The sequence below is a fragment of the Pinus tabuliformis genome, chromosome 4_2 (genome assembly GCF_031772625.1).
Source record: "Pinus tabuliformis cultivar Carrire ecotype Pingquan chromosome 4_2, CPIR1, whole genome shotgun sequence".
Classification (NCBI taxonomy): Eukaryota; Viridiplantae; Streptophyta; class Pinopsida; order Pinales; family Pinaceae; genus Pinus; species Pinus tabuliformis.
In genome coordinates, this window is record NC_142304.1 from 907,065,576 (window position 1) to 907,081,924 (window position 16,349).

Sequence of the window (16,349 nt, forward strand, 5' to 3'; positions counted from 1 at the left end):
TAAGAGAAAGTTATGAGAACATGTTAGTCTCACTTTCTTGGCATTGTTTTTAGGGAGAAGATTGTTGGAAGGTTGGACCAACTCATCATGGATTTGAATCTGAAAAAAATTAAATTGCAAAAAAAAATAAAAAACTAATAATCTTAGAAGCTATTCTTGATCTCTTTAACCTTAAAATATGATTTCATTTCATTTCATTTCTCTATTTATAAAAAATAACACAAAAAGTAAAGTGAATTATAAAGTTATATTTTCATTTATCTATTATAACCCTGCAAGGATATATATATCACTCAACCAGTTATCAATTATTTGTCTTGTATATATTATTATCTTTGTTTCGTATATATTATTAGCTTTGTTGCTTGCATAGTTCGACGGTTCACCAGAATCCTACTCTGCAAAAGTGAATGGCCAATGTTTTTCTCTGAAAAAACATAAAACTGCCAAACATTCCCTGAGCGACGATGGATTTCCACCAGTTCATTCAATCTGTGACTCTATACGTGGTTTATACAATAATTTTATCACTACTGTACTCAGTTCATATGGGTGAAGGAGCACCTGCAAGTGCAAGACTGGAGTATTTCCCAGGCTTCAGTGGAAAACTTCGCTCAGACATATATACTGGGTAATTACCATATGCATACATACTGTTCAAATACTCTGTCTATCTACAACAGATAATACAGAAAATTATTGAATCTATTTATCTTCAAACTTCAGTTGTAGTTTCTATCTTTTTATTTCTATGTATATTAGAGGATGCACAAAGCTTCTCACATGTTGGAATTGAATTGATATTAGAATTGGTATACGTAAGACATCTTTGTAACACATTGTTGATTATGAATGTATTAAGTGAACAAATGGTTAGACACTACTTTATATTGCAGTTATGTTACTGTGGACGAGGCTCACGAAAGAGAATTGTTCTACTATTTTGTCAAGTCAGAGAAGAATCCAGAAAATGACCCACTTCTTCTTTGGCTCACTGGAGGCCCTGGCTGCTCTAGCTTTAGTGGATTTATGTATGAGAATGGTCAGAATCCTTTGGAATCCCTATTCACAGTTGCTCCTTCGGTTTTTTTCCTTGGGTTTTTATTTAAATAAATGATTTATCTAGAGAACTGAATATTCCAAAATTTTCACTATAGACAAACAGAAATGTGAGAGGTGATTTCTATACTTGCTTCATGAGCATCAGCGGTATCTGAAGCCGTTAAAAAGTGAAAATTCGGAAATGAAAGGTCACTGTAACCATCTAAAATGTTTGTTTTTTTAATATTTTTCTAAAATGGTTTTCCCCATCTGTGTTTCAGGTCCATTTTATTTTAATCTGAATAAAACCTCTGAGAGTTTGCCGAAGGTCCACGAAAATCCAGATTCTTGGTCTAAGGTACAACTTCAATACTCCTTGCCTTCTTAGTATTATGTAGAAATGGATTTAATCAAGGTTTCCACTGTTTGGATGAGGATGAAATACTGGATAGATGTGCACGCATCAACTCAGGTTTAACATATTCAAGGTTTGGGTTTGTGGGGTTGTTATGTGTTTTTATTGTGCAGAATCCCTCTCCGAGATTGTCTAGTCTTGGAACACCTCAGGATATAAGTTGTGAAGAGCCCTCGGTTCAGGTTCAGGTTTATGTAATGGTCATAAATCCTTATATGGAAGATCCACACAAAGTTATATATATAGATATATATGGATGATAGATTCTCCACGGTAGCCATAATTATGTGAATGATAGACTCTCCATAGTAGCCAGAATTACTTTTGTTTCTTGGAAAAATATCTGTCTGCAGTATTTCTGGAATTAAACTGTGTGAAATAGTTTGAAGCCTTAACGGTTAGGGGGCATGCATCATCATGCAACAAAAAATGTTTAGAAAAATATAGACGAAAAAAGTTTAGGAAAATATAGGAGAATGTTGGGGAGTTGAATTTATTTGGAAAAATTATAGTCATGCAAAGAAAAATTCAATTCAATTTAAGTGTGTAAAAATTCTATAGATTAAGGGAGAAAATTTAATACTTAATAATAATTAAATAATAACCAATTATTAAGGGTTAGCTCAATTGGTCCAATTTCTGGTTAAAGCACTGCTGACAAGAAATTATTTGTCTGGTACATCAAGGTACTGAAATCAATTTAATGATATTACAAAGAACTAAATTTAAAAAAATAGTGATCCTACACTCTACATGACTCCCATAGGCTGTCAAGGCACATGGATCAACTTAATGATATCAAAAAACCGCTTGTTGTATTTTTATTTAGTATTATATGGCGTGACATCCATATGCCTGTTCATGTCACAGCCATATAACTGTGCATGCTTGTATGTATATATTTATGCATCTACATTTGAACTACAACTTCGTTCTTATATGCAGGATTTTATAAATAGGGCTGTTCATAAGGACATTATCCATGCTCATATCAATGGTATCATTTTTATCATACAAGTAGTATAAAAAATCCTTTGGTGGAGGTTGATGTACATGTCTGCCATGGAATTCACATATTCTTGTTTATATTTCAGAGATAGTTATTTAAAAGGGCCTGTCCCCTTTTAAAGAGCTGCCATCTTCTATGAATTCTTTTGAGTAGTTAGTCTTTACTAATGAGATTGATGTTGTCCATATACATTTAAGCATGTGCATATAGCATAAGTTCCTGTTTGATGGTTTTTGCTCTTTTAAGTACACAAGCAGTAAGTGTCATTTACTTCTTTCTGGCGTAAAATTTACATATTTATGATCCTCTTTCAGTGACACTCCTTGAAAACATTTGAATCTTGGCCTATCCATCCACATAGAGCCTTGAGTAATCCTATGCAATACTTTGAAGATTAAATTTTCGTCATGAGATGTCAAATAAATTTCCAATATCTACTCTGGGGCCTGAAAGTTTTTGCATTTGGAGGTGGAAAGACTAGTTTTGGTCATGAGAACTGAAATGAATTTACCATATATACCCTGCAATTTGTTGCATTTGCAGGTGTCAAGCATTATCTTTTTGGACTCTCCTGTCGGAACAGGATTTTCATACTCCAATACAACGGAAGACTATGTAACTGGAGATGTTAAGACTGTCTCGGATGTATATGCTTTCCTCATAAAGGTCTTATTCTATGAGACACATATTTGGATCCTTGATTTCAGAATATGAAGACTTATCTACAGCTTGATAAAGTTTATTAATTTTTCCTGCAGTGGTTAGAGGAATATCCCGAGTTTCTACCCAATCCGATGTACATAGCAGGAGATTCTTATTCTGGTATATTTGTTCCAATGGTGGCACAGAAAATAGTCAATGGTATAACACAGGGGGTGCCCATTTTTGTTGTTTCATTTAGTTTCTTTTATGCTATGGTCAGGTAGTTTTGATGGTAGTAGTATTCAGCACTTGCTCGGTCCATAGTTGATATGACTAGGAAAGATGATACCATAAAAAGGCATAATTGATTTGACTAGGAATGATGATACTATAAAGAGGCCTTACTGTGCAGTGAAGGGAACGTTTTGATATGGAGTAAGGCAAAGTGCTGAAATGTGTTACTTGAATTCAAGTAAGGCCTTTCAGAACTAACCTGGTGAAACTGATTTTGCTGCCTTTCAGTGAGCATAAACTATGCAAATATTACGAACGAAATAGAACACCTTTAATTTGGTCATATTTCTTCATTGACTTTTGAGGCTGTCCTGTGATCTTGAATTGGAACATTTCATCCTGTGATATTGACTTGGAACATGTCATTCCTATATATGTTGGTAACATGATTTTCTCTAATTGAGGAAATCGGAGTTTGAGTTGTTAGATTTAAAGTTAACAGTCCTATTTTGATGTATTCATATCACATTGTGTTTTTCTTATTTGAAACAGGAAATGAAGCAGGGATGAAACACATGAATCTCAAGGTCTGACAACTTTGCCAGCCAACTTGAAACTAGCATTTTTTGAATAATTGGCCTCCAAATTCAAATGTGTATGACATCTTCAGTGAACAGAATCTAATTTCATGTACAATTAATTTTACAGGGATACATGGTAGGAAATGGTGCCGCAGATCCCATGTTTGATAGTAATTCAAAAGTGCCTTTTGCCCATGGAATGGGCCTCATATCAGATGAATTATACCAGGTGCCATTCACGTTGCATCTTTACTATGAATTTCCATATATATATATATATATATATATATATAGATACACGGAACGAAAAACACTAATATGAGTCGAGTCTTTTATTCCGAGAAAAATATCTTACAAATCATAAACCTTCAAAATATATTCATACATATATACACATTGTCATATTGCTTTTCTTCTCAGGGTATATGGCCTTTTCTTACCTGAAACAAATATAAAACAAATGATGATAACCATTATTATTTTAAAGTACGCAAAATAGAATAAAATAATTAGTCCTTTTTAACTGTTCAATCTCCATCTTAATCCAGATTCATTCCATATTAATCTGTGAATATCTTTCTTCACGTTCTCCATACTGTAATTTGGTTGAATTGGGACTACACTCGTATTTCAGGCATTCGAAATGAAATTTAAATTGAAATTCTACAATTTGGGTATTGGTGCAGGCAGTGAAAGAAGCTTGTAATGGAAGTTACTGGAATCCAACTGGTGATGCTTGTATGTCTAAAATGCTAGCAGTATGGCAGGTAATACTTGTAGTGTCAATATGGCAAGTTTGAATAAAATATTATGTACAAGGACAACCACTTCTCCAGGGGCCTTGCACAGCTACCAGTTATTGAGAAGATCTCTAAATATTTAAGCATAAGAAAATATTATGAATTAAGATCTTGAACAGTGCGTTAAGTGATCTATCAGGATCTATATCTATAGCAGTGAACTAGCAGTGAGGCTAAAGATCATTCAAACTAATCTTAAATATGTTCCCAACCTCGATATGTTTCAAATCTACCAACTGGCTTATATGGTGAGGGGTTTAATACCCATCTCATGAGGGATGACCATGTCAGTTCTGTGTTTAGATAAATCTATAAAAACCTACTGCATACATAGTAAAAAAGAAAAAAAAGAAAAAATAATACAGCTCTCAATACCAGGTGTCATAATTAATATCTATAGACTTAGAACTCACCTCTTTTGCTCATTGAATGCTCTTTATTCCCCACTAATGGTGCTCATGTCAGTCTTCCCTTGAACGCTAAAGTACTTATAACATATAGAGCACGACACCTAGGGTTGACTAATTTGAGTTTCATGGAATGCAGAATCTTTTCGGGCTGTACCCAAATCATATTTTGGACCCACTGTGCTTCTGGTCCGTTGAGAAGAAGCAAACACGAAGCAGTGATGAAAATCTCAACAGAAGCTCAAAGAAATCAGCATTCTCTGAGTACCTGCTAGAAACATGGAGATTATCTAGTCTTATTCGGCTCAAAAGTTCAAAATGCCTGGATGGACAGCTGCAACTTGGTCAGCAAGATGACCCTTGTGCCGTGGTAATGCTTTGAACTTTCTCCTCACAAATATTTATTGCTTCTCCATTAATCTGATATTCATAGCAGGGCTAGCAAACGAGTTCTTTGAAAGCTTAAATCAAAATAACTCCCGAACGTTTTTGGATTACCTTCCCATGTACTCTCACCCTCAATAACTTTGAGCATAACCTTAATATAATAGAATTTGGTCGGCCTATATACCTAAGATCTGGATGATGGCCAATTTCAAGCTTAATATATAAGATTGATATAAGTATCCTAACTCTCATTCACATTAACCATAACCTTAATACAATCGAATTTGATCAGTCTTATCCTTCATATATCTTAAGTCTGGATGATGGCTGATTTCAAGCTTAATATAACATAGTGGGCTTCTCTTGGATTTCGATATTATGAATAACTTTTATAATTATATTTTTTAAGATTCAAAATTATATTGGTGAATTCATAATAGAGTTCCATAAAGGGTCCATAATCATTTTAAATTAGTTACTTTAAAAAAAATTACTCAATCAAGCACCAATTAACCATGTGATGAAAATTATTATTTAAAATAAAAATGATTCTTACTCCGGATGAAAATTATTATTTAAAATAAAAATCATTTTTAGTTTAATGATTTCTTCAAAATATTTACATTATTAAAAATCAAATTTCAAATTAAAAAATAATATTTTTACTATAAATTATTAAAATTAAAGTTATTTACCTATTAAACTTAGCAAAAATTGAAATACAAAATACACTTATAAAAAATCAAAATAAAAAATATATGGTAAGAATGATTGAAGAAGAATCTAATAATGAAGAAACTCAAATTTATTAATCTATTTAAACCATAAAAATTAAAATTTACAACTTAATAACAAATGCAAAATCACATCATATTTGAAAGATCATGTTTATGGAGTTGTATATACAAATGGGCTACAATTCCTTAGAGAAATTGATAGCTTAAAAATTGTTTCTCATCTTAAACTTGTCCTTCCTACTCTGGTTTCCACTTCACAGAATGATATTCACAATGTCTAACAAATCCATTTTCCACAATAAAATTCTTAATTAGTCATGATCTTTCAATCAACTTTAACAATTTGATTGTTTAATATTCAACCTCATTGCTTTCTTTGTTGGCTTCTCCATGGATTCTTCAATATCACTCAAACAATATATCACTAGAGTCCATTGCTCTCTATAATAACTCTACAACATATGCTCTCTATATATTTATATAACATATTTTGTGATCAAGTTTTCTAGACCTTTGATTTCTCATGATTCACTTCCTTATGGGTCCGCTTCAAATAGTTGCTTACAAATTAATTATAATGCACTTTCGACATGTTATAGACATTAATTTTCTAAAGACAATGAATTTTATGTTGATAGATATGTTTATTTTAAAATAGAACTTTTAAAATTTTAATTTAATTATCAATAATTACTAGGTGGATGGTAGGGATTTAACCTCCATGAAATATCTTTTTTATTGCTAGTCAAGATAAAGAGTTGAGATTTATCTCAATAGTAGTTATGACCTTTTTGTTTTTCAATTTAATTAAAAAAATATGATGTCCACAAACATCATTGAATTGTTATTGGTTATTGTTGTTCTACCATATTTTTTCATTACTACATAATTTTTTAAATGTATATATGTTTAAATCATATTAAATGTTTTTATAATAATAATACTAATTTAAAATAAAGTTATAATTTAGTTAAATTTTTTTTTTGTTTTTTTTTTTTTTTTTTTTTTTTTTAACTTTGTGCAATATGATATCAAGAGAAAAATAAGTGTCTTGATGTCTAATACAAATGGATGTCTATCAACAATTACGAGTCATTCAATTTATATAACTATACTAATATCAACACGTTATTAGCCTCCGCACACCACACAACACTCTACATGGGAGGGCAAGTACGCTATTAGCCTCCCCACAAGGGTTCGACCCACCATTATACATGTTGGGCTGCCCTCTATTAACCCAACTATTGTAATCATGGGACTATGTAAATATTGTAAATATTGTTTCTAAAGTTAATATAATGCTTCTTGAGAGAGATTTACCCCCTCTTTTTAAAAAAATATACTAATACTTGATGGAGCATCACATAATATACCTATGTTATATAAGATCAAAACGTCTCCACCTTTTATTAAATCAGTGGAAATACCATGTGTAGTATGAAGTCAAGTAGTCATCCACCTCTTAGTCACTCACGAAAGATTAAGGTATGTACTTTCCAAGAAAGCATTAAGCTCACATAACTCTGTCATATCTGATTATAAACTAACAATCCCAATTGACTTACACCTTATTCGTCTAACTACTTATTTGCTATATTTCATCAATTGATGCGTTGACATTGTTAGAACTTATTAGATTTTTGTCAATGTTCCCTATCACCATGCATCCATTATTTTATTTACCGAACACCAATGTACTCATCTAACATATTTTTCTTAATCAAGTAACTTACACGATTTTATGAATTTAAAAAAAAAAAAAACCAATTAAACTTTAACTAAACTTATATTAGTTAAGCTATATAACTTTTTAAACAATAAAGTACACTAGGGAACTATTCAGTTCCTCTATTCAACTTCCTTGATTATCTTATTCCATTTTGGATCAAAGCTCTTCTTTTTATTTGTTTTCGAGTCCCACACAAACTCTCACAAGTTTTGGACCCTTTGTCAATAATACTCTTTCGAAACAAATTAGTTAGAACTTTCTTTTACTTTGGTCTTAATTTATTTATTGAAGTCTTTTTGGGTTCATTTTTTAAACATTCGTCTCATGAGTTTCCCTTCCTTATAAGTCATCCCAATACTAATGTTGGCTTGCCTATAAAGTTTGACTTTACTTTCAAGTTTTCTTTTTTTACGAGTTTGCCTATGTTGGTTTAACTGTGGCATGTCCTTTCTTTAATGCTTTCACATGTTTTGAGTTGTAGATTACCATAAGTGTCATTCAACATGATTTTTCCTTCCTAAAGGATTTTTGTTTTTGGAAATAAATCTTTTGGAAACTCATGGTAACTTTCCCCATATTGACGATGGTACCCATGTAAAGTGAGCAATGTAGATTTCTTGTTATAACCATATAGGAATTGAACTCGGGCCTTGTATAGTGTGTGAGATTGCTAGGAACATCGTGATAATGATAGCACCAACTCATTAAACTAACTTTTAGGGCTTTCCTTTTCCAAAACTTTCCCATTTTTTTTATATTATACTTCCTATAATCTACAATAATATGTCCTCAAGGTTCTTCTACCCTTGGAACTTTTTTGCTTCTCCGTACATCTTATTCTTTAGTTGACTATGAGGTCTCTATTTTATGAGGCATATCTCATAATTGCCTATCACAAAAAAACCCAATTCTTGTTACTTGTCACAATGATAATGTGCTTATCCCTCTAATAAGAATCCTTGTTGATGTTTGGATGATATAATGAAGAATCTCCCATTGTACACATAACATCAACGCTTGATAATGATTATTAGTTTTTAGCATATAATAGTGTTTTTAGGTTATAATTATCTCACATTATATTTGTGTTCTCTGCATATAGGAGGATGTTATTAAGGATTATTATGACATCTTTCGGTTTTCTATTCTCATGGAATAGTTGATTATGAGAAATGACAACAAGAAATTCGAGTTTAATTTGTCCTTGAATTAGAGTGTCAATTAAATTTGAATTCTATTATCATAACAACTTAAAATAGTTAAATTAAGTTTATTAAGCTTCCTTAACTTGGGAAATTTGAGTTGGAAGTCTTTTGGAAGTCATGTATATGTTCTCCCTACTTTGTAGGAGTCTAGTTTGAGTTAATTGTGAGTTGTAAAATAGAAGACTCATTTCCATGAGTCAGTTCAGTTAAATTAGTTATGAGACTGATTGAGAGAACTAATAGTGAGTTAAGAGTGAGTGGTGACACTAATGACCTCCACTAGTGCTACTCTAATTAACTGAACATTTACTCATCAAAAACTCATGCATGTCAATTCTGAGAAAGACCTAGTTGAGACTAGAGTGTGGGGATAATGTACTATTTCTTTTAGATTATTCTGAGTTGCACTCATAGTGCATGCAATCAGGAAGTGATCCTTGAGGGATTCCGTTGTTTTTAGAGGCTTTATTCCCTTTAAATACAAGCTATCCTTCATAGGAATTACACATTGGAATAGAGACCTGGAGAGCTTGTGAATTGATTAAGCTTTGGCCTTGAGCTTGCTTATGAGTTGGAGATTGAATTTGCTGAGTGCTGGTATTGTTCTAGAGAGAACAAGCATTGTAATTTCATCTTGATTTTCCGGATTAATACAAAACAAATAGTGGGGTTTTGAGTTGTGGCTTTCCCCATATATTTATTGTGTTATTTTCCTTTCATTCTCTTCCTCTATTGATTATTATTTTCTCGATGTTTATGGGATTTTGCCGTAAAGAGTAGAAGTAGATTCTTGTCTCTTGCTTAGAAGATTGCATTAGCTTGTGAATCTATAGGGTTTTCTACATGGTATGAGAGAAAGATTTTTTTGGGTCAAGAGTTTGCAAAGAAGATCTGAAATTTTTTGTGCAAAAGTTTCAGAAACAAAATGTAGATTTGGATTCCTTGGGAAAAGTTACCCAAATTCAAAAAAAAAAGTCAGTTGAATCAGAGTTCAGATGAGGGAGATATCGTTGATTTAAAATCAACTCTTTAGAGGAGATTTTGAAGTTTTGAGTTTCTGGGTTATAGGTTAAAGTCGAATTTGCAATACATACTTTAGGATTGGTAGATGGCGTTCCATGGGTTAAGGCTTGGGTATGCCTTGGAAGGCAGCTTGAATCTCATATCCTCGAGGGACACGATGGTGGTTTTGCTAGAGGACAATGGCTTGAAGGAATTTGTTGAATGTTCAATTCATAATCCAACAGCTATTGATGCACAGAACTTGGCCAAGTGGAAGAAGTGTGTGGTGAAGGTAAGGCGAATAATCCTTGAGGGAGTTCGAGATCATATTGTCTCAAGTCTCCATGGAAAGGAAACCCCACATGCTATGTGTAAAACATTGACGAACTTGTACGTGAATAGTAGTGATCAAAGTAAGTTGGCACTGAAGGATAAACTTCATAAAATCAAGATGGAGAAAGGCGAGACGATTCCAAAGTACTTGCCCAAGTTCACTCAATGTCAGGATGAACTTGGAAGTGTTGGAATCATGGTTTCTGAGGAGGATATGGTGAGCCTTGCTCTTCTTGGACTCCCAAAGAGTTGGCATAGTTATCATGACTTTGTCAATAGTCAGGAGAAACTTCTAGATTGGGAACGACTATGGTCAGATTTGATGCAGGATGAGATCAATAGGAACACCCCGAATGGATCTTCATCAAAGATTGATGATGAAGAGAATTATGCCTTAGCGATTAAGGTGAGGAAGAGGAAAGGTAAAATTTCCCATTCCAAATAATATTCTTATCATGGAGGTAAGAAGAAGGACATGACGAAAGTTAAATGCTTTCATTGTCACAAGATGGGTCACTTTGCTACAAATTATCCATTAAAGAAGTCTAAGGAGAAGTCCTCAGGAGGAGAAGAGGGTGAGGCTTTGGCCTCCCAATTCGAATATGAATTTTCCCTCATTGCATGCATGGTGTCTTCAATGATGGGAAGTGTCTCGTACTTAGACATTGGAGCTTCTTTCCACATGACTGGTGACAAAGAGTTATTCAGCGAACCAGAGGAGAAATATCTCAAGATGCATATCGAGATGGGTGATGACGGTAAGTATAGTGTTATTGGTGTGGGAACTATTACATTTCAGAGGGTTCATGTGGCTCCACTCACCTTGAAGAATGTTATGCATGTACCTGGACTCACGAAGAACTTGGTATCTGTTTCCATGCTTGAGGATAGAGACTATGATGTGATCTTTTTGAAAGGAAAGGCGTTCCTTAGACACATAGACATGGGTTAAGTAACGAAGACAGGGATTCGAGCTCAGAATCTCTATAAGATAGAGATAGAGGATTGTGTTGCTTTGAGTTCAAAAGCAGAAAGGATGTTGAGCCGAGATGTCGACGAGTTGTGGCATAGGCGATTGGGCCACTTGCATCATGAGGCTTTGAAGATATCGCAACAAATCTCTACTGGACTTCCCAAAGGAATGCTTGAGCAAGTTGATATATGCAAGGGTTGTACTTTGGGAAAATAAACCAAGGCTTGCTTTGGAGACAGAGACAATCGAGCAGAGTCTATTTAGGAGAGAGTTCATTGAGATGTGTGTGAACCATTCTCAATAGCATCTAAGACCAAACAAAGGTATTATGTTATATTTGTTGATGACTATTATCGTAAATGTTGGGTACAATATATGTAGAGAAAGGATCAAACTTTCACAAAGTTTTGTGAGTTCAAAGCATTGGTAGATAAAGAGTCTGGCAAGAAGGTTAAGGCTCTAAGAAGTGATAACAGTGGTGAGTATGTGTCCAATGAGTTTAAGAAATTTTGTGTAGCGGAATGGATTAAACGATATATTATGGCACCCCATAACCCTCAACAGAATGGGGTTGCCAAGAGGAAGAATAGGAGCATAGTAGGGGAAGCAAGGGCGATGTTGCATGATCAAGGCCTACCACTACACTTGTGGGTTGAGGCATGCAACACAATGATTTATGTTCAAAACCGTAGCCCACATCGGATACTTGAGATGAAGACACCATAGGAGGATTATTCTGGTAAGAGGCCAGATGTTGGTCACTTCAGGATTTTTGGGTCATCGGTTTATTGCCATGTGACCAAAGGTGCATGAAAGAAGCTTGAGCCAACAACAGAGTTAGGGATATTTTTTGGGTACACTGATACATCCCACAACTATCGGGTGTACATGCCAACTAGTCGGATGAGAGTGTTTTGTAGGGATATCAGGTTCGATGAGGAGAAGGTCATTCGAGTATCCCTTGAGAGGGAGCTTGAGCTACATGCGGATGAGGAGATTTTAGCTCCTAAGGTTGAGGGACCTCAGATTGATGTGGAAGAGCCACATGCATAGGTTTAGAGAGTTGACACATCCACTCACGCTGAGTATTCTAGAGAGGGAAGAATGCTCACTAGAGAGGCTGACAGATTGTTGGATGATGCGTGGGAGAATGTGGGAGCCCCCTCTTCTTAGCACAAATAGAGGAGGTCACAAGAGAGGTACACTAGATACATGGAACTTATGCGTGCATGTGTTGTGACGGAGCCATCTTCCTTTCAGGAAGCAGTGCAACAGCGAGTTTGGGTTGATGCGATGATGGAGGAGTATGAATCCATAGTTTGAAAAAATGTTTGGTATGTGGTCTCGAGACTAGAGGACAAGTTAGTTGTGAGCTCCCATTGGCTTTACAAGGTAAAGCAAGCTGCATATGGTAGTGTGGAGAGTCATAAGGCCAGATTTGTGGCCCGTGGCTTTTCACGGGTAGAGGGGATTTACTATGATGAGACCTTTGCTCTTGTTTCAAGGTACTCACTAATCAAATCTATTTTGGCACTATCAGCACAGATGGGTTGGAAGATGCATCAGATGTATGTGAATATTGCGTTCCTCAATGGCATGACTGGGGAAGAGGTGTACATAGAGAAACCTAAAGGTTTCGAAACCTTCGAGCATGCCTCGCATGTGTGCCAACTCAAGAGAGCGTTGTATGGGCTGAAGTAAGCACCCCGTGCTTGGTACATGAGGATAGATAGCTACTTCACTAGGTTTGGCTTCATAAAGAGTGAAGTGAATGCGAACCTCTATCACATAGTGGTGGAACGTAAGTTGTTAATAATTGTAGTTTATGTAGATGATCTTATACTGACAAGTGATGAGAAGCTCATCAAATCTTGCAAAGAGGACCTTGCAATAGATTTTGAGATGAAGAACATGGGGCTCATGCATTACTTTCTTGGCATAGAGGTATGGAAGGGAGACGGGGAGTTATTTGTATCTCAGGGAAAGTATGCCAATGAGATATTGAGGAGATTCTGCATGGAGAGCAATAAACCCATGGAGACTCTTCTAGTTGGTATGTCAAGGATGGAGGACGCTACTTCAGGGGAAGTAGTGGAAGATATTGTTTACAGGCACCTTGTGGGTTCACATGTACTTGGTGAACACACAACTGGATATGTGTTATGCAATTAACCAACTTAGTCAATTGATGGTTAGGCTTACAAATCTATATTGGAAGGCAGAAAAGCATGTATTGAGATACCTGAGAGGCACTATTCAGTTTGGGTTATGGTACAGACAAACAGAGGGAGTGAAGCTTAAATACTTCACCGATGCAGATTGGGTGGGGAGTCCATCCGACAGGAAGAGCATATCAAGATAAATCCTTAATATTAGGTCAGTAACAATTTCCTGGTACAACAGGAAACAAAGATCAGTTGCACTCAGTTTGGCAGAGGTAAAGTACATGGATGCAAGTCAAGCAGCATGTGAGGCTATCTGGATGAGGAAGATCATGGTTGGTTTGTTTGGTCAGCAGATGGATCCAATAGTTATTTATTGTGATAATCAAATTTGTATCAAACTCTTTGAAAATCTAGTCTTTCATGATCGGTCCAAGCATATTGATATCCGGTATCATCATCTCAAAGATTATGTATTGAGGCAGATCATGTTGTTAAATTACATTCCCACGGAGGAGCAAGATGTTCAAATCTTGACAAAGGCATTTTCAATATGTAAATTCAAGTTTCATAGAGATAGGATCAAGGTAGTTGATAATCCCTTTCTTGTTGGAAAGGAGTGATGATAAATGCCAACAATAAATTCCAGTTTAATTTGTCCTTGAATTAAATTGTGAATTAAATTCGAATTATGTTCTCATAGCAACTTTAAATAGTTAAATTAAGTTTATTAAACTTACTTAACTTAGAAAATTCGAGTTGGAAGTCATGTATATGTTCTCCCTACTTTGTAGGAGTCCAGTGTGAGTTAATTGTGAGTTGTAAAATAGAAGAATTAGTTTCATGAGTCAGTTCAGTTAAATTAGTTCTCAAACTAATTGAGAGAACTGATAGTGAGTTAACAGTCAGTGGTGACACTAATGAACTCCACTAGTGCTACTCTACTTAACTGAATATTTACTCATCAGAAACTCATGCATGTCGATTCTGAGAAAGACCCAGTTGAGACTAGAGTGTAGGGAAAATGTACTATTTGTTTTAGATTTTTTTGAGTTGCACTGATAGTGCATGAAATCGGGAACTGATCCTTGAGGGATTGCGCTATTTTTAGAGGATTTATTTCCCTTTAAATACAAGCTATCCTTCATAGGAATTACACGTTGGAATAAAGACTTGGAGAGCTTATGAATTGGCTAAGATTTGGCCTTGAGCTTGCTTATGAGTTGGAGATTGAATTTACTGAGTGTTGGGATTGTTCTAGAGAGAACAAGCATTATAACTTCATCTTGATTTTCCAGATTAATACAAAACATATAGTGGGATTTTGAGCTATGGATTTCCTTGGATATTTATTGTGTTATGTGCCTTTGATTCTCTTCCTCTATTGATTATTATTTGCTCGATGTTTATGGGCTTCCGCTGTAAAGAGTAGAAGTAAATTCTTGTCTCTTGCTTTAGAAAATTGCATTAGCTTGTGAATCTACAGGATTTTCTACAGTTGAGGTCCCATCTCTAACTATTTTTATTATTGTACTTAGTACTGAGTTTTTGTGATATTATTGTCAATTTCTCTCTCAGTTAGTTGCGTTAGTTATTTTGATGGAAAGCTATAAAATGTTATGTTTTCTAATGGAAATTTAGTCAAAGATTGTATTTCATATGTTGTGTGTTTAACTTTGATCATGAGTAGAATTTCCCATATCACCGGTATAAAAAAATGTATTTCACACATTATTACTCTGTTTATGAGTTGGATTTACCACATCATTGGTGTTAGATCCCTCTAAGACAATGGGTTTGGGTATTAGATTTTGAATAATTTTTTATTTTTCTATCTCAAGGGGGTGTATAGCAAAATATTTGGTTCACTCATAGAGTTATGTGAACTAATAGTTTGTTACATTCAATTTGCATGGATTCCATTGCACAGATTTTTATATCAATGAAGTATCGTGCAAATGCCATAATATCTAGATTGCATTTCAAAAGCAATAATAGTAATTATACATACATGCACTAATTAAACACATGAATCATGGTTCTAGTTGTATCAAGGAACTTAAATCGCACTAATTATTTTGTTTATTTTCATTTTGCGATGCCTCCAAATAGAAATGTGAAGATGAATTTTGATATTTCCTTAGACATGTCACGGTTATGGTGTTATTACAACCTTGGGTCCTTTAACGACTACTTAAATTATAAGTCATGCTATTGTAAGGTGGAAGGCATAGCTTGTAATTTCCAAATCCAATCATCCTCTAATCTCAATACAATGATGGAAACTAGATCATGGTGCATATGAGTTGGGATACATTGTGGCTAGGCTCTCAGTCCTTCCAAAACCTTAGATTCAAACATAGATAAAATTTCCATGGGTTTAAATATAATCCTTTTATTGGAGTTCTTGCGATGAGAAGTAAATCCTTTCACTACCCTCTTAGGCATGAAACGAGTCTTCTCCTAGTGTCTTATAGGCTTCTTGAACCCGAAATAAAAATGATTACTTAGATCAGTAGATGTAACATTCATTCACTTTTTCACCAATTTTACTACTTTTCTATGAAATCCCATTGATACTTCATGGTATTATATTGGAGCAAGTGGCATTAGCATGGGTGGAAATTGCCTCAATGTCCTACATAAAATTTTCTAGGTTAGCTCACGCAGAGGAGGGATGAAAATGAAC

The 16,349-nt window shown here is 34.6% G+C and overlaps 1 protein-coding gene across 1 annotated transcript in view; it reads left to right on the plus strand.

Annotated features, from left to right (window-relative positions):
* The first annotated feature begins 306 nt into the window (after positions 1–306).
* LOC149172619 (serine carboxypeptidase-like 20) overlaps positions 307–16,349 on the plus strand; it is a 382,145-nt gene continuing 366,102 nt past the window's right edge. The window contains exons 1-9 of the mRNA XM_089427753.1: positions 307–631; positions 897–1,042; positions 1,323–1,399; positions 3,009–3,131; positions 3,224–3,326; positions 3,894–3,928; positions 4,050–4,151; positions 4,609–4,689; positions 5,269–5,499. Coding sequence (XP_089283879.1) covers positions 468–631; positions 897–1,042; positions 1,323–1,399; positions 3,009–3,131; positions 3,224–3,326; positions 3,894–3,928; positions 4,050–4,151; positions 4,609–4,689; positions 5,269–5,499 — 1,062 coding nt within the window. The 5' untranslated portion in view covers positions 307–467. The remainder of the gene's footprint in view (positions 632–896; positions 1,043–1,322; positions 1,400–3,008; positions 3,132–3,223; positions 3,327–3,893; positions 3,929–4,049; positions 4,152–4,608; positions 4,690–5,268; positions 5,500–16,349) is intronic.